The sequence below is a fragment of the Drosophila mauritiana genome, chromosome 3R, assembly GCF_004382145.1.
Source record: "Drosophila mauritiana strain mau12 chromosome 3R, ASM438214v1, whole genome shotgun sequence".
Taxonomy (NCBI): Eukaryota; Metazoa; Arthropoda; class Insecta; order Diptera; family Drosophilidae; genus Drosophila; species Drosophila mauritiana.
This window is the reverse complement of record NC_046670.1, coordinates 28,355,279-28,376,174: the sequence shown is the minus strand read 5'-3', so window position 1 is coordinate 28,376,174 and position 20,896 is coordinate 28,355,279. Positions and strand designations below refer to the sequence as shown.

General features: G+C 49.4%; 3 protein-coding genes across 5 annotated transcripts; 1 reads left to right on the top strand and 2 right to left on the bottom strand.

Moving 5' to 3' along the window:
• Window positions 1-141: 141 nt before the first annotated feature.
• LOC117146075 lies at window positions 142-7,372 on the bottom strand. The gene is made up of 14 exons (XM_033312019.1): window positions 7,277-7,372; window positions 6,877-7,214; window positions 6,440-6,787; window positions 6,180-6,379; window positions 5,910-6,118; window positions 5,142-5,854; window positions 3,813-5,080; window positions 3,357-3,751; window positions 2,787-3,295; window positions 2,359-2,728; window positions 2,037-2,301; window positions 1,141-1,966; window positions 448-1,081; window positions 142-391 (listed from the first exon to the last, which is right to left on the bottom strand). Exons 1-14 carry the CDS (start codon window positions 7,370-7,372, stop codon window positions 281-283), a joined length of 6,282 nt encoding a protein of 2,093 aa, XP_033167910.1. The 3' UTR covers window positions 142-280.
• Window positions 7,373-7,694: 322 nt separating this feature from the next.
• On the top strand, window positions 7,695-12,573 carry LOC117146077 (protein pygopus). Its single transcript, XM_033312023.1, has 3 exons — window positions 7,695-8,441; window positions 8,509-11,083; window positions 11,378-12,573. The coding sequence occupies exons 2-3, from the start codon at window positions 8,757-8,759 to the stop codon at window positions 11,496-11,498; spliced, it is 2,448 nt and encodes an 815-aa protein (XP_033167914.1). The 5' UTR covers window positions 7,695-8,441; window positions 8,509-8,756; the 3' UTR covers window positions 11,499-12,573.
• Window positions 12,574-12,672: 99 nt separating this feature from the next.
• On the bottom strand, window positions 12,673-16,271 carry LOC117146076 (coatomer subunit gamma). 3 transcript variants are annotated; one of them, XM_033312021.1, is made up of 6 exons: window positions 16,125-16,271; window positions 15,247-15,905; window positions 13,671-15,141; window positions 13,410-13,595; window positions 13,199-13,351; window positions 12,673-13,140 (listed from the first exon to the last, which is right to left on the bottom strand). In XM_033312021.1, exons 1-6 carry the CDS (start codon window positions 16,162-16,164, stop codon window positions 13,010-13,012), a joined length of 2,640 nt encoding a protein of 879 aa, XP_033167912.1. In that variant the 5' UTR covers window positions 16,165-16,271; the 3' UTR covers window positions 12,673-13,009. The 3 variants fall into 3 exon arrangements, with proteins under 3 accessions (XP_033167912.1, XP_033167913.1, XP_033167911.1); XM_033312022.1 differs by having other exon boundaries at window positions 15,247-15,902; XM_033312020.1 differs by lacking the exon at window positions 16,125-16,271 and having other exon boundaries at window positions 15,247-15,972.
• Between the last annotated feature and the right edge of the window lie 4,625 nt (window positions 16,272-20,896).

Below are 20,896 nucleotides of genomic sequence, written 5' to 3'. Positions count from 1 at the left end.
TTTAAACTGGGAAGCGAAATTCCCTAGACAATTTCTCAAATTAACATATTGTTTTGTTATTAAATTAAGGGAATTGCACTGTTAAAATATTGACTAATTGCTACTGTATGCAAAATAAATTATTAAGAATAAAATAAAAAATAGTCACCGTTTGCATAAACTATATTTGCAGGTATAAACCTTGATATTTACAAAAGTATCTTGACCGGAACGCACATAACGCAATAATTCCACGATAAAACAAAAAAATAAGGGAATTGGAAAATCAAAATCTCTACGCTTACAGATTTAGTTCCTTGAGCGCAAAGTTCAGCACCACCGGCAAGATACCAGCATCTTCCAGATCCAGGATCTGTTGCCGAAGATTCTCCACCGGATGGGAATGTATCATCTGCAAGAAGAGATTATTGATAGGGCATTGTGTTAAAGGGCGCGGTTCGAGCATACCTTTTTGATCTTCTGGCGTTGCTCGGCGCTCTGGCAGAAGGTGAGTAGAGCGGCGGCCATGTGCGGTCGATGGACGACGGTGCAGAGCTGGGCGAACTGTAGCAGGTTGAGGGCGTGCACCACCGGACAGCCCTGCAGGCGCAGCAGCGTCTTGTGGAGCAGCTCTTCCTGCTTAAAGGAGCGTAACTCGACTGCGTTCTGCAGAGGATGGCAGAGCACGTAATCCCAGGCCTGGGCCAGCCCATCCAGGTGGAGTAGATGCGGCCGGCAGCTGAGTACATCCAACAAGGCGTTCAGCTCGCGCACCATATGGAACATGACCATGCGCTTAAGAATGCCGTTCCAGATCTGCGGCAGGTGTATATCAAAGCCCAGGCAAATGTTGGCCATCACCTCCAGCGAAAGAGGATTCTGCGCATTACGCTGCCAGATCATCTTCAGAATGTCAATCTTGTTGCAATGGTCGTCGGAGAACTTCTCCAGGTTCGACTTGTAGCCCAGAGCCTTGAGCTCGTGCACACACTTGATGCTGATGAACTGGCGTTGGCTGATCGTGTTGGTAAAGGAGTTGCTGCCATCGTTTAGCTTGGAATAGCACTCGTACATTTGCAGCTGTGTGGAGGTGTTTACCGAACTGGTGGAAGGGTATAATCAATGAATTATTTTCGCTAACTTTTAAATACCAGTCCTTACCCGCCCTTGAAGATCAGACCCACAAGAAACTTGACTGCCTCCGCCTTTGGCCAACTGGAGAGTATGTAGAACGCTCTATTCACGTTCTCGCTGGCGTCCTGGCTGTTGGAGGACTCCGCTCCGTTGGCCTGCTCCGGCCAGTTCTGCTCCTCCATGAAGGTCTCCTCCAAAATGGTACCGTCACCCGTCGACTCCATAGTCAGAGCGAGCCACTTCTGTAGCAGGCGGTACTGGATGGTGGCTAAGCAGAGGTCGTGCAGCTTGGCTATCTCCGCAACCAGGGCGTTAATATCTACTTTGCTGGACTTGAGGATCAGCTCGTGGTGGTAGAGCGCCTGAATTAGCTCGGTGGGGTTCTCCACCTGGCGCAGTAGCTTCTCATCGGTCAGGCCATAGACATACAGCAGGTGCTGAGTCTTCTGGATAGGATACCGTCGCTTCACCTTGGCAACCTGCTCGCGACTCTTTGGATCTGTAATCAGGTGGCCCTTCTCCTTGACAAACTTCCAGCACTCGTAGGAAGCCTCCACCTGATCGGCTCCATCACGAGCATAGTTGGACACGAAGTACAGTATTAGAAACGCCTTGTTCGGGTTGTGCACCTTCTCGACCAGCCGTAGTATTGACTGCAGGAAGGCATTATTCGTGGGATGAAGACTCCAGGATTCCGAATCATTTTTCGACTTGTATTCCGATATCGAATTCTTTACTGCCGACATGCAGAAGTAGTCACAGTTTTGGGAACTATCCTTGGATCCCTTCAAAGCCGTGTACATCTGAATCAGTGGAAACCAGCTTTGGCAGTTGTCCACGTTTAGTTCGCTGTCTGAATAGAAGAAGCGAAAACTAGAATTACACAGGATCATTAAGCATTAAACTAATTCAGTTGAATATACCGAGAATATCCTTAAGAGGTTGCTCTACGATGGGCTTAAATGGCAGACGATATCGAGATATCTTCGGCATAACGCCATTTTCCCTTTGTGATTTGAGCCACGTGTCGGTCTCCACCTGACCTGGCCGATTGCGTCTTCTGGTGATCATCTTGTGTCTTAGGAAGTGCAAAATGTTCATCCAGATTTCCATTTCCTTTGGAGCCGAATCGAAGTACATTAGGATGTTAATCACACACATGTACAGCTCGTAGAAGTAAATGTTTATCTAAACGATATCCAAATGTATTAAAAAAAAGATTATTTGTGGCATCAGTGAGCTTACGTCTTCAATAAAGTGTTTTAACTTGGAAGTAAAGAGCTCGACATTATTGATTTCATTAATGTACGGTTGGCACATATCGCGCATTTCCTGGGCGCTGCTTAGCATAACCAGTTCCTCGTCGCCGAAGGTATCCCTCTTCACCTCGAAGCGCAACTCCTGGGCGCTCAATATGCTTAGTATCTGGGTAATCAGAATCTTCTGGTAGTCGAACCCAAAGTCCTTGCTCATGCGTTCCAAAAGCTGAACGTCAAGTTGCTTATTGTGAAACTCCTTCAGCAGGTCCTCTATGTTGTCCATGTCGGCATTGAACTTGCCCTTTATTCTTTGATCCTGCTGGCAAAACTCCAGGTAATAGAAGAGTTTCAATCTCCTGCAAAGCAATAAAACGAAGTTTAACATATGCATTTTCAATGTAATGCTCCACTTACTTGGTGCGTATCATTTGGACACTGTCCAAGTCTTCGATATGCTCGTGGTACATGGCGGATAGTGTCAGGAAGTTGATTTTTTGCAGATCGGTCTTTACTTCAACGGAGAGCTTCTCCAGCAGCGCTAGTGCCTCGCTGTCCACCACCAACATGGTGAAAAGCTCTATGAAGTTCACATCCTTGCTCCCCATCGCATTTCGGAATATGCGGCGCAACTGCAGCGTAACGAAGCCCTCGTTGATGATCCGCTTCTTGCGACAGTTTTGCTTCTGGAAGTCCAGCAGATACTGCGACATAACGTACCAAGCGTCGTGCTCCTTCACCTTCGTCAAGTGTTCCAGTGACAGAAAGAAGTCAGCGCAAGCACTTTCGACATCCGCTTTTGTGTTCTCCGGCAGTTCATTGCGAACCTGCATCAGCAATGAGTTGTTTGGCTCCGTTTCGATTACCATGAGCAACAGGGTGCGGGCCAGGAACTTCACTATTGCCATGCGACCCCCGACGCTTTTCTTCAAAGACAAACAGAAAGCATTATAATTATAGTCAATTATAGCTGTGTACGATCAATACCTTCTGAGGCTGCTGCTGGATAGGCTGCACTTCTACCTCATCAAACATGGATACGGAGTAACGCTTCTTCGTAGTCGTCGGAACAGTCAGTGTCTTCACGTCAAAGGATCCGTTAAGAGCACAACTGAAGTTTATTGTGGTCTCGCCCAGGGCTACCGAAATCCCATCGAGGGCCCGGCAGATGTGCTCGTTGACGGCCTGCTCCTTGCCGTCGTAGTGAGTCTTAATGGCATCTAGCGGGTAGTGGATTACAGCCACGCGTATGTATTTAATGAGTTCCACAAGATCGTGACGACGGCTGCTCTCGTGGAGCAGGGCGGAGGATAGCAACTCGTACGCTAAATAAAAGCTAAGCGGATCGTTCTCATTGATCAACTGCAGCGAGGAGGCCGTTTCTGGAACACATAAATGGATTTTTCGCTCAATCCCATTATTGAAAAGCTGTAAACGACTTACCCTGATTCTTTCCCTTGGCGCTTTCAATTTGCTGAACCAGCAGCTCAAGTGCAAGATTGACGAACTCGCCGGCATTGGCGGGCACACAGTCGACGAAGCTTACAACATGATAAGCCAGGGCGCAGCTGAGGGGCAGGCATCCAATGCGTTGGCAAATGCGGTGCAGACCAAATACTTTTGGAAGACCGAGAGCGGTACACAGTTCGCTTATTTCGCTGGCTATAAAAGCGGACACATTCAGCGTGGCCTGGGCCCGCTCAATTATCCTTTCAATGGCCTCATCCAGAAGGCAATGACGTCTGTGCAGAGGTATCAGCTCGCTGCTGCAGTTCAAAAGGATGCCAAACTTCCTCAGGCGGAAACGATGCTTGATCACCAGGTAGCGGCGCTCATACACGGATTCAACATGCGGCAAAAACAACTTAAAAAGCTCCAGGACGTTCAGGTGCTCCTGAACCTTAATATCACTTTCAAACGAATCGGAGGAGCTGTTCTCCAAGATGTTAGCCATGATCTCTACCACTTCCTTTCCGCTCTTCGAATTCTTCTCACCATTCAGCGTTTTGAAGAATTCATAAGCCATCTCAACTTGTCCTCTCCGTGCCATTTGATAGCAGCAGTTAAAGTTGGCACTAGTTGATAGGTCCGGCGCCGCCTTGGTGAGGGCGCTGATGTCGTCCAGCATGTCCGGCAGATTCAACTTCACAATGCGCATCATGAAAAGCTCCAGGTTGATATCGGAGCTGTCAGCCGGCCAGCCGTACTTGACCTTCATGATCTTGATCACCTGAATCTCGTACTCGGCGTTGATCTTCACGGCCAATGGATGAGTGGAGGCACGCAGCCTGATCAGAGGAGCTAGTGTATCCGGCCAGGGCACAGGTGCGTTTTGCAGCACAGACAAGGCGCACTCCAAACGGCTGTCCTCGTTGTGAAGCAGCTCAATGCAAGCCATCGCCCGCTCCAGCCATGAACTAGAAGCTTGTCGACTAGCTACTAACTGTGATATGTACTGCTTGATCACGTCCAGTGGCTGACGTCCCTTCTCCTGGAAGATCGGATACATAAAGTTCTTCACCAGACGCTGAAGCTTATCCAGTTGAACGTGCTGCAAAATGCTCAACGCAGTGGCGTCGATCGAGTCCTGCATGTAGTTGTCCAGTGTAAAGCCCATGTTATAGTTGGTCTTAAGCACGGAAAGATCCTGCAGTGCGTTGACAAGATCCCGAAGTTTTCCAACGTTGCGCTCCTGCTGACGACGCACATCGCTGAAACGGATGTACAAGTTAAACCTAACATATTTTAGGGCGAATAGAAAGATTTTCCTACGAGTAAGTAAACTGGATTTCCTCAAAAATTTCCAGTATCTTTGTGCAGAACTCCAGGCCGATGTCCGGCCAATGGGGACTGTACTGCAGATTCCGCGTCATCTCAATGCTCCAGTCAGTGATAAAGGGCATTATGCTGGGATGGGTGTTGCTGACCATCGGAATGAACTGACGCAACCATTGGACGACGTTGAAGGGCTTGGTGTTGCTCGGAATGAACCCTAATAGCGTGCGCAACTCATCTTCGTTTAGCAGCGGCAGAATGCTGCTCGAATGCCGCCGCCAAATGAGACAGGCCGTGGGCATATCTGTGTTGAATAGCGACTTGACCATCCTGACCAAGTTGTTATCGTAAATGAACTTTTGCCAATCCGTGTTGCATTCGTAGGGATCTATTATGGCCAGAGTTTTAAGTCGGTGCAGTTGCTCGTCGATTTCCAGCATATCCTCCTCGTCGTCCTCGAAAGTCAAACGCTTTTTGACCTCGCGAAGATACCGCTCAAGGATGTGCCTCGAGCTCAAGTTGATCATGCGATGGCTCTTTATGAATGCCTTACTTTCCACCTGAGACAGCAATTGCAGCAAGTTTTGGAATTTAGTGTCCACGTCGAATGCATCGTTATGCGAGTTCGAGTTGCAAAGCTCGACCAGAATGCGTTTCGCCTTGGCTTCATAGATGGGCTGGAGGCACAGGTCAAACTGCTTGCCAAATTCCTGTTGCAAATGGGAATGGATAATAAATGACTAAGAGATGAATTACACACAATACCTCAGCCTCCTCCAGTCGCCCCTTGCAAATCAGCTTCTTAAAACGATCACTGGGGTCGGTCTCGGAAACGAGCATCATCTCCACCACGGAGGGTATGCTGCTCTGGTTGACTTCCTTGGCAGCCAGATAATACAGATTGACCGCACACTTTGGCTGACGCACGAGCCATGCGTGATCAGGAACTTCTACCTCGTTCTTCACATGAAGCGCTACAATAATACAATGTTTTAAGCCATACTGTATTATGTTTCCATGTTGCTGGACTCATACTTGGGTACTCCACTATCTTAATGAAGCGTCCCTCTTCCGTTGATTTCGTTAGCACCAGTAGCTCAATGTTTTCTTCGCTGCACTCCATAACCAGCAGATCCTCGATGACCAGATTCTTTTGTTGGGTAGTTTGACACATGTGCACTGTGCGAGTGTATGGACAAATTTCTACCAAGTGGCCGGAATTGGTGAGTGCGATACTGTAAAACCCAGATACACGTTAAAGGGATTCTAGCACCACAATCAGCAAACCCACTCACATATAGTGCTCCAAGTTAAAGATCTGCTTTAGGCTGCCGTACTGAGCGGGCAAATTTATTCGAGTCACGTCATTGGCTGCATTCCTAAAGTTCATCGTGCTTTGATCTCCAGTGATAACTAGACCGGGTTGCGCCTCCAGATCATCTTTATTGTTCTCGGCACTGATGTTGCCGGTCACCAGACGCTTGAGCAGCACTGCACAGTCCACGCTGGACGAGGATCTACCCTTGGAAAGGCGATTAATGGTGACGTCCTCCAACAGGGCCTTTTCGCAAGCTATGGTTTCGTTTTCATTCAGGCTCATATTGCCTAACGTCTCCAAGCAGGTCTCATCTATATCGCTTAAGCTACAATGCGTTTGAATCGTTTAATGAAATATTGTCAAGATCCAGTTTTATCACGCATATGCCAGTGCCCATATCTGTGAATGCCTTACCTATATATGCTTCCATTCTTACAGGTGAAGTAGAACCGCTGATCCAGTTGATGGATGCTCCGGAAGGTCCCGCCAGTTAGGCTCACGTCCTCCAGATTGACAGCCACGCTGAACAGGAGCAGGCCCTTGATGAACACCCCGTGAACTTCGCCATCGCTGAGGCCGCAGACAATCAGGTTGCCGCTTGAAGAAATGGCAATGGCCTCGATGGCTGCCCCGAATGCCAGAAAGCTGCACTTGGCCACCAGTTCGTCCTCCAGGAGCAAAAGGCTCTTGTCGATGCCAATGACCATCTTGCCGCACTGCACGGAGGCCATGACATCCGGATATTTGTTTACCTGGCAAGGAAACAAGGCGAGCGTAGAAACCCAACTGCAGATTCCGCACAATAAGGACTCACTTCCTCCTCACTGCTTATTTGGAAGATGCCTCGCGACGAAAATATGTTGGAGATGGTTTCGTCCTCCAGGGAGGACGCCTCGAAGTTGCTCCACATTGCTGTTCAATCCGCTCTAGCCTAATATGGGAAACCTTCCAATTTTAAACTCTTTATTTAAACACCGCCAATAAACAAGCGTCGCCTGAGAGTTTGCCGATAGCATTACCTGCCTATCGATAGACGATTGGCGGCATTAAGACACACTACGTATCGGCCTAGGGGCTAATACGTTTACGCGAATTATATTTATTACCTAAATGTCGTCTGTCCGAATCGTAATTTCTCCTTAAAACCTATTACTTTTAAAATGTTAACGTAGTTGCAAACTGCTTTATGCTGGCGTGCTTTGGCCACACTGAGCCGCCGACGGAATTCCGGCATTTCTCTTGACGTGCGCAAACGGTCACACTGGCGGACTTGCAATGAAAATTATTTATATTTCGCTTCTTCGCACGCAAAAATTGGTCAAAATAAACAAAGGTTAATGTGCTGCTGCTATATAACGGTTCAGTGGTCAGTCCGCCGGACCGCCGAATCCGCGTAACGGTAATCCGTGCGTGTGACGCTCATATAAACGGCGCTAATTAAAAGTGGATGCTGCAGTGGCCATCAAATCAACAAAAAGCCAACAGAAAACGCAGGCTTCACAAATCGCGTAAACCCCAACATAATTTCCCTTGGGAAATAACCGCCGGTTGTTTTGTTTTCCGATTGAAGGCAAACGCAAAAAGATCCCGTAAATAAACAACAGTTAAGCGCTGCACTGCAATTAAAACGGAACGGGAAGCGCAGCGGAGGACATAAAATCGCTGGCAAGAAGAAGAGCCTGCCAGAAAGCGCCCTTTGAAGGGTTAATGAAGGGGAATTAGTGGCAAAGCGCAGTGCAGAGTGCTAAAAAGACTAACTCCTGACCAAAGTGATCAAGGATCAGAAAGAAACTGAGAAGCGGCAGGTGCTTGGCGCTTTGAAACGAGACAACACGACGCTGGGTTTCCAGGGTAGAGTTGCCAACCCGAAAAATAAGCGGGGTTGCCGTTCGTTGCGCCGAAAGTGTTTACCTGCGTTTCGGGAGCCAGTTGCTTTAAAAACGCGATTTTCATAAGGGTCCTGGCCAGGAGATGTCTTGGTGAGTAGTTGAGGAGGACTGACCCACAGGATGCCAGATACTCATTTGGCACCCTTCACACCCCCAGGAACTCAAACTGCAGGCGGTCGCAGGCCGGATAACCGGCAGGAAGCCCAAGCCCACCGAGCATAACCCACTTTAGTTGGTCACCGAAGGATCCAGAGGATTAGTGCCCACCTCCCTAGGGACATCACAACCACTTCTTTACCAGCGTCGAGATCTCCTGCGCGGGATTGGCGACGCCGCTACAACCGAATTTCTTGCCCACGCCGTTGAAGAAAAGCTGCCACCATTCGGAAGAAGAACACCTCGAATATGACCCACAATCTTGGTATGGCGCCATATCGATTGCCGGGTCCAGCGGGCGGTCTTTGTCCGCCCGACTTTAAGCCGCCGCCTCCCACGGACATTATCTCGGCGCCGAGCAATCCGAAGAAGCGGCGAAAAACCTCAAGTGCCGCCAACTCCGCTGCAGCGGTGGCTGCGGCGGCGGCTGCAGCAGCTGCTGCGAATTCCATGCAGCAGCAGCAGGCGCCACCCACACCGCAGGATTTGCTGCCCCCACCTCCAATGGGAGGCTTCGGAGACACCATTATTGCCTCGAATCCATTCGACGACAGTCCCCAGGTGTCGGCGATGTCCAGCTCAGCGGCCGCGGCGATGGCGGCCATGAATCAGATGGGCGGCGGACCAGGAGGCGGTCACTTTGGCGGCGGTGGACCGGGTGGGCACCCGCACTGGGAAGACCGCATGGGCATGGGCGGTGGACCTCCTCCCCCGCCGCACATGCATCCCCATATGCACCCGCATCATCCAGGCGGACCCATGGGTCACCCACATGGCCCACATCCGCACATGGGTGGTCCGCCTCCAATGCGAGGAATGAGCCCAATGCACCCCCACCAAATGGGACCGGGACCAGGAGTCGGACTTCCGCCGCATATGAATCACGGAAGGCCAGGGGGACCTGGTGGCCCTGGAGGACCCGTTCCAATGGGCAGTCCCATGGGTGGAATAGCTGGCATGGGCGGCATGAGTCCAATGGGCGGAATGGGAGGCCCCAGCATATCACCTCATCATATGGGCATGGGCGGACTGTCGCCCATGGGAGGCGGTCCCAACGGACCCAATCCGCGAGCCATGCAGGGTTCACCGATGGGCGGTCCGGGCCAGAACTCGCCAATGAACTCTCTGCCGATGGGATCGCCAATGGGCAATCCAATTGGCAGCCCGTTGGGCCCTCCCTCGGGACCGGGCCCTGGAAATCCCGGCAATACCGGCGGACCACAGCAGCAACAACAACAACCTCCGCAGCCACCGATGAACAACGGGCAGATGGGTCCTCCTCCTTTGCACAGTCCGCTCGGGAACGGACCAACGGGTCATGGCAGTCACATGCCTGGAGGACCAATCCCAGGACCAGGTCCTGGGCCTGGCGGCCTAGTAGGTCCCGGTGGCATCTCCCCCGCGCACGGCAACAACCCCGGAGGTCCTGGGAACAACATGCTCGGCGGAAATCCCGGCGGCGGCAACAGCAACAACAACGGAAGCAATACAAGTAACGCCAGCAACAACAATCAAAATCCTCACCTCTCGCCAGCAGCCGGACGCCTGGGAGTGCCGACGTCGATGCAGTCAAATGGACCATCGGTATCATCGGTAGCCTCCTCATCGGATCCCTCGCCCGCCACGCCCACGCTCACGCCCACATCGACGGCCACGTCCATGTCCACGTCAGTGCCTACATCCTCGCCAGCGCCGCCCGCCATGTCACCGCATCACTCGCTAAACAGCGCCGGCCCGAGTCCGGGCATGCCCAACTCCGGACCCAGCCCGCTGCAGTCGCCCGCCGGACCCAATGGCCCCAATAACAACAACAGCAATAACAACAACGGACCCATGATGGGCCAGATGAACCCGAACGCAGTTCCTATGCAGCACCAGCAGCACATGGGCGGCGGCCCACCTGGCCACGGGCCCGGACCAATGCCCGGAATGGGCATGAACCAAATGCTGCCACCGCAGCAACCCTCCCATCTTGGTCCCCCGCATCCGAATATGATGAACCACCCGCATCATCCGCACCATCATCCTGGCGGACCACCGCCGCACATGATGGGAGGACCTGGAATGCACGGCGGTCCTGGTGGAATCCCTCCTCATATGGGCGGAGGACCTAATCCGCACATGATGGGCGGTCCGCACGGGAACGCGGGTCCGCACATGGGCCACGGCCACATGGGTGGAGTACCAGGTCCAGGACCCGGACCCGGCGGCATGAACGGACCCCCGCATCCGCACATGTCCCCGCACCACGGACACCCGCATCACCACCACAATCCGATGGGCGGCCCAGGTCCAAATATGTTCGGCGGTGGTGGAGGAGGTCCCATGGGTCCCGGTGGACCGATGGGCAACATGGGGCCCATGGGAGGTGGGCCGATGGGCGGCCCTATGGGCGTTGGTCCCAAGCCGATGACAATGGGCGGCGGAAAGATGTACCCGCCGGGTCAGCCAATGGTCTTTAATCCGCAGAACCCGAATGCGCCGCCCATATATCCTTGTGGCATGTGCCATAAGGAGGTGAACGACAACGACGAAGCCGTGTTCTGTGAATCCGGTTGTAACTTTTTCTTTCACAGGTAGGTCGACCAGGTTACAATAGATTAAAAATGTCAAATAGAAAATATAATATAAATATCTAGGAACCATATTTATTTCATATCATATTCCAAACTGCTTATATCCTGATAGTTATCTTTTCGGAACAAAATGTTTAGCCAAGTTTATAGTAATCTCATGAGCAATTAGTCTTATCACTACTATTTCAAAGTTAACCGGGGAATACCCTTGAATTAATACATAAAATCAGTAAGGTGTTTTCGCTTATTCTTGTATGTCGTCGACTAACTCCACTACCACTATCATTTTTGCAGAACCTGCGTTGGCCTGACAGAGGCGGCCTTCCAAATGCTCAACAAGGAGGTGTTTGCCGAGTGGTGCTGCGACAAGTGCGTGTCTTCCAAGCATATTCCCATGGTCAAGTTCAAGTGTTGAAGCGGATCGGATTTAAAATCAGGAAATCGCATCGATCAACCAGCAGCGAAAGCGAAAGCAATAGCACCAGCAACAGCACCAGCTAGCACCCACTCACTGTATAAAATATCCAAGCATTAACTCTATCTTAATTGTAAGACTTAAGCTGCTCAATAGTCAAGACCCCGACCGATCCAGAGACCCACCAGTCCCCATCCCGGCAGCTAAGCCCCGTAGCCAGAATGCGACCCACTAAAGTGCCGGAGCAGTGTTGTGAATTTGAGCTCCGGGCTTCCTGGCCAACTTGCGGCGTGCTCCTGAAACAAATAAGCAAGGCAAACCTTAACGAAAAGTGTAAACGAAATATGTTAATTGTAATATAATTGTAATTTGTGTGTGAGCGTCTGCATGTGGAGCGATCGAAGAGGACGACGCAACAACAAGAAGACGGAAAGAAAGCTGAGAAACACTCTAGTTTGTATTATAAAAGAAAATGGATAAATCTGAAGAGCAGGCCAGGCGGGATGATGATGCACATCTCCAATCGAATAGCACTCGCCTGGCAAGAAATCCGCATGAAACACAACAGACAACCAACCACTCGTAACTATATAAACATATATCTAATGACATATTCAACACATTTGGAGATGAGTATTGGAGTTGTAACGAAATGAAATTATCATTGTGAAATTGCTGCGAACTGCATGAGTGTGTTATTTGTTATTACGAATCTATATTATTTTTATACTTGTGTGCGTTTACATTTTAAATATTTAATACGGAAGAGCGGTTCGAACGATTGAAGGAACTCCATCGTCGATCATTTTACACGAAAATATTCAGCATAGTCGGAATCGGAGAATGTATAATAAGGAATCGATTGCGAACAAAAGCACAAGAAATTATGAATTCATGTGAGAAAGGTTAATCTGTAATTTAAGACGAATGTGGAGGACGCAGCGAACATAAACGATTCAAGAGAAAACAAATTTGTAAAAATAGGAAAACAAGAAGTACTCTAGGCTACTGCAACTATAAGTTATTTATAATTAAATAAAATACCATATAAAATAAAGTAAGCTCTAGTTATGAAGCAATTTCTCTTTGGAGGTGTGGTTCCCACGAGCCTGCAATCAGTAAAAACGTTTCAATGTCCTACTTTAAAAGCACCTGCCAAATAAACGCCTTCAGGTCGGGTTGCATTGCATATACATGTATTTTTAATATTTTGTTTCCATACTTAAGCTAAATGCACAGGCTAAATGGGGATAATAAACATAAGCGATGCACACCGAAGGCTGCATCGCGGCATCGCCACACAAACTTTTGGGGAAATGGGCAGAAGCAATACTCCATGTTGCACGTGCCGGATTGTGGACAGGGCTCTAGGATTATTACAGAGACAGTCGCTTAAAGGTACAAATTATATTTTGATTAGGCGTAACTTTCTGTTTCGTAGTTTCGTAGGGAGTTCAGATTACGTTTACAGCACGCAGGAACCAAACGAGGTTCCTGCATGGCTCGCTGTCTTATCCGATGGCCGCCGTTATGAGCTCCGCCACGTCCTGATCCGTGCTGCGCACCGTCAGATTGAGCGTGACGCCTTCTGAAAGCGCCAGCTTGGCCCGCACCAGAATCTCGGCGCCGCCTCTGAAGGTTCCTGTAAAGAGGGAAGGACTTTACTACTCATCTTACAACTCAAAGCGAAGGGTGCCTACCTGAACAGAGCAGCGTATGCAGGTGCGTACCCTCGGGCACATTCTCAGAGAGGTTTGCAGCGCCCAAGCCCAGGATCTTGACTATAGTGTTGACGGCATCCTGCAAGGTGGTCACTGCCGACAGCACAAAGGTATCCTCGGCTTGTAGCCATTCTGCAAATATAGAGTATTACTAATCACTGAATGGACCCTATATATCTTTCTGTGGCACCTTCGCTGTCAGCCGCATCCCAGGACACTTGGAAATTGTTCTTTCTGGTTTTCTGTATCTGATCGGCAACCGTCAGCTCCAAATCCTCTAGCATGTACTCGTCGTCATAGCCCTCCGCTGACTCCGGCTCGCCTGTGTTGGGATCGCAGTCCTTGACCACAAATCGTAAAGTGGCACCAAAGGTGGCTGGAATGAGGAAATAGTTCGTTTTGAAAAAGTGATATGATTTTAATACAAAATTCATGTTATTTATAAACTTACCAATGGAATTGGCGGCATCGGGCGGAAATTCTACGATGACAAAAGTAGTTTGCAGATCGTTGTAGGGTAGCTTGGGACATGGAATGACTGCCCTGGTTGTGAATCCATCCGGCAGCGTGAGTTCCACCCGCACATTTTCCAGGATTTGATCGGACAGCGTATTCAAGCAATCGAACTGGAAGACCACGTGCTGGCCAAATATGTGTTTGATGCACTGCACCGTGTACTCCGTTTCGCTTTCGGTCAGCTGGATGGGAGCTGTGCTGCGATGGATGGGGCCCAGCACCTGGATGCCCGGCAGCTGTGCCAAACGTGCAGCACTCTCCTCCTCCCGCGTGATCTTCGGCGGTCGTGGAGCACTGCTGGTAACTAGCATTACGTCGTTGGCAATCACTGGCTTAACTATGGCCGCCTTGGGCACAATGGAAATATCGAAGCGTGTGTCCAGGTCACCATTCAGATGTTCGACCAGCGACTTCTCCAGCAGAGCCAGAGAACAGTTCTCCCTCTCGATGATGTAGTTCTTGTACAGCTCTGGCCTTTCCGAGTTAAGAATGCTAAGGTAGTAGGTGGCACGGTCACGCACCTCGTCGTCCGGGTCCATCTGGCAACGACCCAGCAGCACGAGGATATTGCTTAACAAAGCTGGGCAAGATGCTCCAAACTGGGCCATGGCCGTGACCGCGGCTGCTCGCACAATAGGGCTCTCCAAGATGACGCGGTTGTAGATAAAGCGTATGTACTTGGAGGGTGTGGCCGCAAAGGGTCCCTCCTTGCCCAGCAGATGAAGAATCCTCACCGCCAGTGAAACGTGTTCACAATCCTCGATGAACTCGCACAGATGCGACAAGCCGGACTCCTTGGCGTCCGCATTCTCCTCGATGATCGTGATGATGGTGTCAACTATGGAGGTCTTGTACTCAAGGCCACCCTCCTCGCGCAGCATACCGCTGAGGAAGTTCATCAGCACTGTGTGCTTGCGCGGATATTTGGTGCACAGAGCGCAAATGGCCTGTACCACCACCACCTTGAACTCATCGGAAATCTCGGCCACAAACGTGGAGATCTGCTTCATCAAACGCTCTACCGAGGATTCAGCGCCGGTCTTTAGCAGCGTAGTGATGGCCAGAGTGGCCACCGATCGATTGGAGTCCGTGATGAGACCTTCCAGGTCCAAGTTACAGGTGGTCACCGCTGCCGGGTGCGTCATCGCCACCTTGTTGAGCGTGCGCACAGCCGCAAAGCGCAACGTTGCCTTCGGCGAGCTGCAGAAAAGCTGGAGGATGGAGAACGCCGGCGATAGCATTCGCGGATTGGTGTTCTTGAGGTTGACAATGGCATGGGCCGCCTCGTAGATGACCATCTCGCTCTTGTGGCGCAGACAGGACTCTATGAACGTAAACAAGGGTGAATCGGAAAGCTCCTCAGAGGGAATGTCCTCCTCTTCGATCAGCTTACAGGCAATGCGTATCTGGGGGATGTAAAACGAACTTAGTCAGATGTCACATTAAATGGAATAACTGTGCTGTTCGAATCCATTTCATTAAGAAAAGTTTAGGGTACAGACTCCACTTACCAGCATGCAAACGGCATAGGGACTCTTCAGAGAGCCTCTGGTCAGCTTGTTGACCAACTTGGAGACAGCCAGCCGATCCGACTTGCGGATATGGTAGAGCAGACCCAAGGCGTGGTACTGTACCATGATGTTGTCGCTGTTCAAGGCCTCCTGGGCCTCGTTTGCCCACCTCTTGACTACGTCGCCCGCAGTGTTGGCCAGTCTCAAGGAACTGACCAATGCAGCACAAGAAACCGCCGCGTTTTTGTCTACAATGCACTGCTTCATGTAGCGCTCCACGGCCTGCAACATGGTGTTATCCGTGATGCTGCACAAAGCCCGGATGGCAGCGGCCCTGTACAGGTCTTCCTTGCCGGTCATATCCTTCGTTAGCGAGCTGGTAACGATGATGACGTCCTCGGCAATGGAGCTCAGCTCCTTGATGCCCAGGTATACCATACGACGCAGCACCACGTCCTTAGATTGGAAGAGCTTCGTCATCGCGAAAAAGCAGTCGGTAGCCTCGCGGGCCACAAGCTGCTCACCCTGATTGATCAGGTACAGGATTTTGGTCAGGATGTGGATGCACTTCCTTGGGTTCACCGGCGTCTCATTGAAGGTGCGCGTCTCCTGAAGCACCGAGGTTTTTTCCAGGTTCTGGTACGCATTGCTCGGTCCTGCTGGCGGATGGCCGCGATGTTTTTTGTGCGAGGCAAGGGAAAAATAGTTCATGTTCTCAGTCAATTTAGTGAAAACTCGATTTTTCTCGACTTTGTCGGGTTAGTGGGTGTGTGAGTGTGTGTCTGTGCCAGCGGAGCACCTTCCAGCAACTGGGTTGTCTTCGATTGGCTTCGCTGGCCGGCGGATTACTTGGCTACAGGTGATAGCCTGCTACTTACCGTCCTCCTCCTCGTCTTTCTCGCGGCGGAACGAACCCATTGTATTGCAACTTTCGGTTAAATCGTGGGTAAAACAATTGAAATGGTTTTCTGGCTGCGCTTACACGTCACTCAGCGGTGCCCAGTTGGTACATCTGTTATCGATGTGAAAACTCCAGTGAAGTATCGATAGGTCCGATGTTGTTCTTATCTTGAAAAGACAACTTTTTTTCTGCGTTTTGTAGACAGTACATCTTAACCGATTGTTTGCCTATAGCTTGCAGATTTCAATAAACTCGACACCGAAATATTTTGTTTCTTTTCTTAAGATTTCTTGTTTGTCTGCAGTGGATTAAAAAAGGAACCAGTTGAGATTCACTTACTGGTTCGATAGTTAGTATCGATAACGTATCGATAGTCGAATGGGCGGACGAATATTTAAGCTTTGAATTTGCTCCATGTTGGATTATTTACAAAATTGCCAGGAAACTTTCAAAATATAAAATTATTTTACATTTTCGCCATTTTCACTATTTTTTTTTTCTTTTTTTCAATGGCATTTGTCCGAATTGTGACGATTGCGAAGGCAAAATTCAATGCGATGAATTTTTAGTTAGATAATAACTTCTATTAGTACATAATCATTTTGAGTTTCATTTATGATATACTGGTGAGGAAAGTTTATCCAAATCGATAGATCTCATGACCGTTAAGTAATCGGTGCACTTACCTAATTAATCGAGTGCAGATCCTGTTAACAAAATGGACGCCAGCTTTTTTGTCAGCTCTAGTTTGCTTTGTCCAATTAATTATGACTTCGTATTGTGTTTACTTAATTTATGCGTGCATAAGCACCACCAATTAGCGAAAACAAGGAACCCATTATATTGAATTGTCAATTTCCGGCGCGCTGCAAGTGCCGTTAATTGCATTTTGCATGCCGCGGGGAAATTCCGGCGCACGAAGAAACAGCTTCATTGCGTGTCCACGAGGCGAGGACCTCCGCCAAAACGCCAAAAAAGAAAGAAACCGAAAAGATCGAGACACCTACAGCATGAATTTATGGCCAGGCGATAAGCGCCGGCCAGGAGGAAAATCCGCCTGGTGCCCAAAATTGGACAAGGAACGTGTGCGTCGGACGGGCGGAGAATTTAGTAGCTGTCAAGGCATCAGCTGTGGCCCCTGGAAACACCTACAAAGCCACGAAACCCCCATGCTTGCCAAATCCCAAGATGAAGCCAAGTCGGAGCGAACCTAAGGCCAAAGTCGGAGCAAGAGTTGAGGCGTCGGCGCACGCAAGGAGTGAGCCACAGGTGAGTTTTAGGCTGGATGCCAGCGAACAGTAGAACTCCAATTTGTGCAACGCTCCCCCACTTGTCTCCAGCGCCATTCATTGTGGGGCACCTCTTCTACCAAGACTGGGTTAGTTCTGATTTCCAAACAGGCGTGTTTCAGAGTTTTCCTAATTGATTACCTACATATGAATGTATATCAGGAATGATTTCGACGAGCAGTAGCAAGTCGGAATCTTTTTGTCCCCCATCGAACCTCGACTGTAATCCGCAGTTAGCTTTGCGTGCAAATGGCAAGGAATGCGGGCGGGGATGGGATACTCAGGGTTCGGTGTTTCGCTCGGATGGAAGTAGAGATCCCGATCCGCTGGTGGCCTGTGACTCCACAACGCTGATGCTGTCAGTTGCTCTCGGCCGGCCATTGGCAGCTTTATGGCCGGCTGGTGTGTGTGTGGGCCAACCTGCATACCGATCATAAGTACGAATATGAATCTCTAAGCACTTGCATTCGTTAGTGCGCCTGGTGCGAAAGATGCAAAACGGTTGCAAGTTCGGATTCCAGGTCGGAACCTCCCCCCCATCCCGGCCGAGAACTTCACCGGTGTGCTAACAAGATGGCAACACATGAAATTAGACTGCACCGATGCACGTCCAGCGATAGAAGAAGAACGAACTGATCGTGCCCAGAAAACGGGCAACGGCAGGAACAACAGACTAATTAACATATTCAAATATTTGTCGCATTGTTTCGCCAGTTTCCCAGCTCCATCTGGCAGTTCCCCTCCTCCTGCAGCCGGGTTTATTGAAAAGCCATTTTACGGTTTCATGCTTGAGAGTCATTGCCAAGTGGCCACGCCCCATCATCTCGAACCCAGCACCCTGGTCTGGTGCATCTTCCTTGACTGTCTGTGCACTGCAGACCCCTTGGCGCTATTTTTATCGCATTTTAAAAGGCTATTTGTAGTGGTTCCACCAGGAAGTGGCATAAATTCGCAGCGCATAATGGTTGTGAATAAATTATTTTGCCGCAGCTTCCTCTCGACCATTGATTGGCTGATAAGAACCATCCTCCGACTGCGGACTCATCCATTGCAATGGCCAGCAGAAGAGTCCAAGGAGGAAACCCAAAACAGATGCTGCGTACAATGCACTGGTTACGTAATCACTTACTGCGATTCTTGTCCTGCAACGTGAGAGAGGGCAGCCCGCGGCCTTCCTTGTGCACTCCAGCAATTTTCACGCACGCCCCCAACAAGCAAGCCCTCCTCTCTCCTCCACCCTCCGTGTTCCCTCTTCAAGATGCGGCTAGGCCAAAGCCAAGCCCATAAAAAAAGGAAAAAGGAGAAAAGAACACAGCATGCGGAAAGCAAAAGTCCCACAGTCCGTTAGGCGGAAGCGAAGGCCAACAGCAGATTTGGCTTTAATTAAATTTATAGGGGTAAAGCGTGAATGTCTAGACCTTGCGATTATTGCAGGAGCACTAAGGTAGGGCCTTTAGAATTATTTGAATACCCCGAAAGAGAAACGGATATATGGTTTTCTTAAGCACTTCATTAGCTGTAATAGACCGTGGATTGTTTATCGGCTGTATTAAGACATACAAGTGGCTAGTCTTTTTCGAATGGCTTTGGAGTTTTGGGACGCTTTCTCTCCATACTTTTCAGAATTTTACTTTGCCTATTAACCCAGTCATAGGATTGAAGAAGACTGTAACGTGAAACAAAAAAATATGAACATGGCCATGAGGTAAACTGCCATAAAGTAAATCATAAATATTTGCTCAACATTTTCCAGGACTAAAACAAACTATTATGGGTCGTTAAGATCAGAGATATGAACATGTGCTAATCATCTTTATGTAAGGCAGTTGGGCTGGAATTTGGCGCAGGCAATCGAAGTTCTGCAACTGGAGAGAAGTGAAGTGACCCCTGTGGTAACTGCAATTGCCCAAGATTCCAGAGATATATTGCAATTATTAATTGTTTTTCCGCCGGTCTTCAACGGTACTGAACCATTTCACTAATTTTAAATGGCTTTCCTCCTCCGCCGACTGCCGCAATCGGCTGTCTGCCTGGAGTTTGCATCGTTCCTGGTCAATGTCCTTACCCGTTTCGGTTTTCAGTTTTGTTTGAAAGCGGCTAGGTAAGCATGCGCATTGCGCACGACGCGTCAGCTCCTCCAGTTCCTCCGAGTTGGGCCTAGCCAGCCAGTCAGCCAACCAGCTAGCCAGCCAGATGTTATCCCGGTAGTGACCCCAGAGCAGGGCCATAAATTCTCACAGTATTGCCTACTACACGCCTGCGCCTCCGCAAATGTTCCAATTTGTATTTTTGCACAAATTGTTGTGGCCGCCGTGGAATCTTCTCAGCTTCTCCTGGGCATCTCGGGGTTGGCTGCCTCGCTTGTTTGTTTTCGGCTGCATTTAATTTAATTTCGCCTGCCCAATTGGGCTGAACCGCAATTAGAGACAAATGTTTTCGGCTGCATTCCATTGGCTACTTAGCCCCATGTTCGTGGCAATTAGCATTAGCCTGTGGGATATATTCGGGGACATGGGCGTGTGTTTTCTGGGGCGGGGAAAGTTATCTCCCCGACCAGTTTCCCACACGTTTGCTTTTTGTTTGCTTAATTAGGTGAAAACTGGCTAACAGGGACAGCTGTTTGGCTGCCATGCCGGGCAATTGCTAATGAGCAGGACAAGCTAAAGGAGTTGGAGTTGGCGAAATGAAAAGTAACCAGCCACCGTCCTCGCTTTCAGGCTTTTGCCACTTTGGTATCGGAAAATGGAAAATGGTAAACGGGAAAACGTTTGCCACTCGTCGCTTCAAGTGCTAGATTCCTGCTTTGTCAGTCTGTCTCAATGCCCTGGCAGGAAGGTTGGGCAATTCGACAGGAAAGGAAAAATGATAGTACGGATTTCGTCAGAATATGTATGCAATCCAAAAAAAAATAATTTTAACTCTATATATATTTCAAACATACGAAAAGTTCTTGCGATTTGAATTCAAGGTAGAAATGTCCATCTTATTTTAATTTTTTCCGGGAAGAGTATTCGAATATACCCACTGGGAGATGGTCTGTCTTTGGCTTTGTTGTTCATCGGCGGGCTTTCCATTTCCTCCCCGGCTTCTCCTTCTCGTATTGGAGGCGAAATTTGGCGATGCCCATTGCCATGGCAAGTGCATAATTTTTCAATCAAAGCGAGCAGCTGTAAAGCAAACAAAAGCAGAGGCCAAGAGGCAGAAATCGTGAGCAGGCCAACATGGCTAGAAAAGCAACCCGAATGGGAAAAGGAAGTGCTGCAAACGAGATCTTCAGCTCATCCAATCCCATCCGAGGCGCAATCCCAATGCAAGTCCCAAGCCAAGCTAAATGGCAATGGCATTTAAATGCAAATGACCACGAAGCGTGAGGGTGTTCAATGCGAACTTTATGTATGGAAATTGGCAAAATGCGAGCAAGCCTTCTTCTCCTCAATGGTCAAAGTGTCAAAGTGGCAAC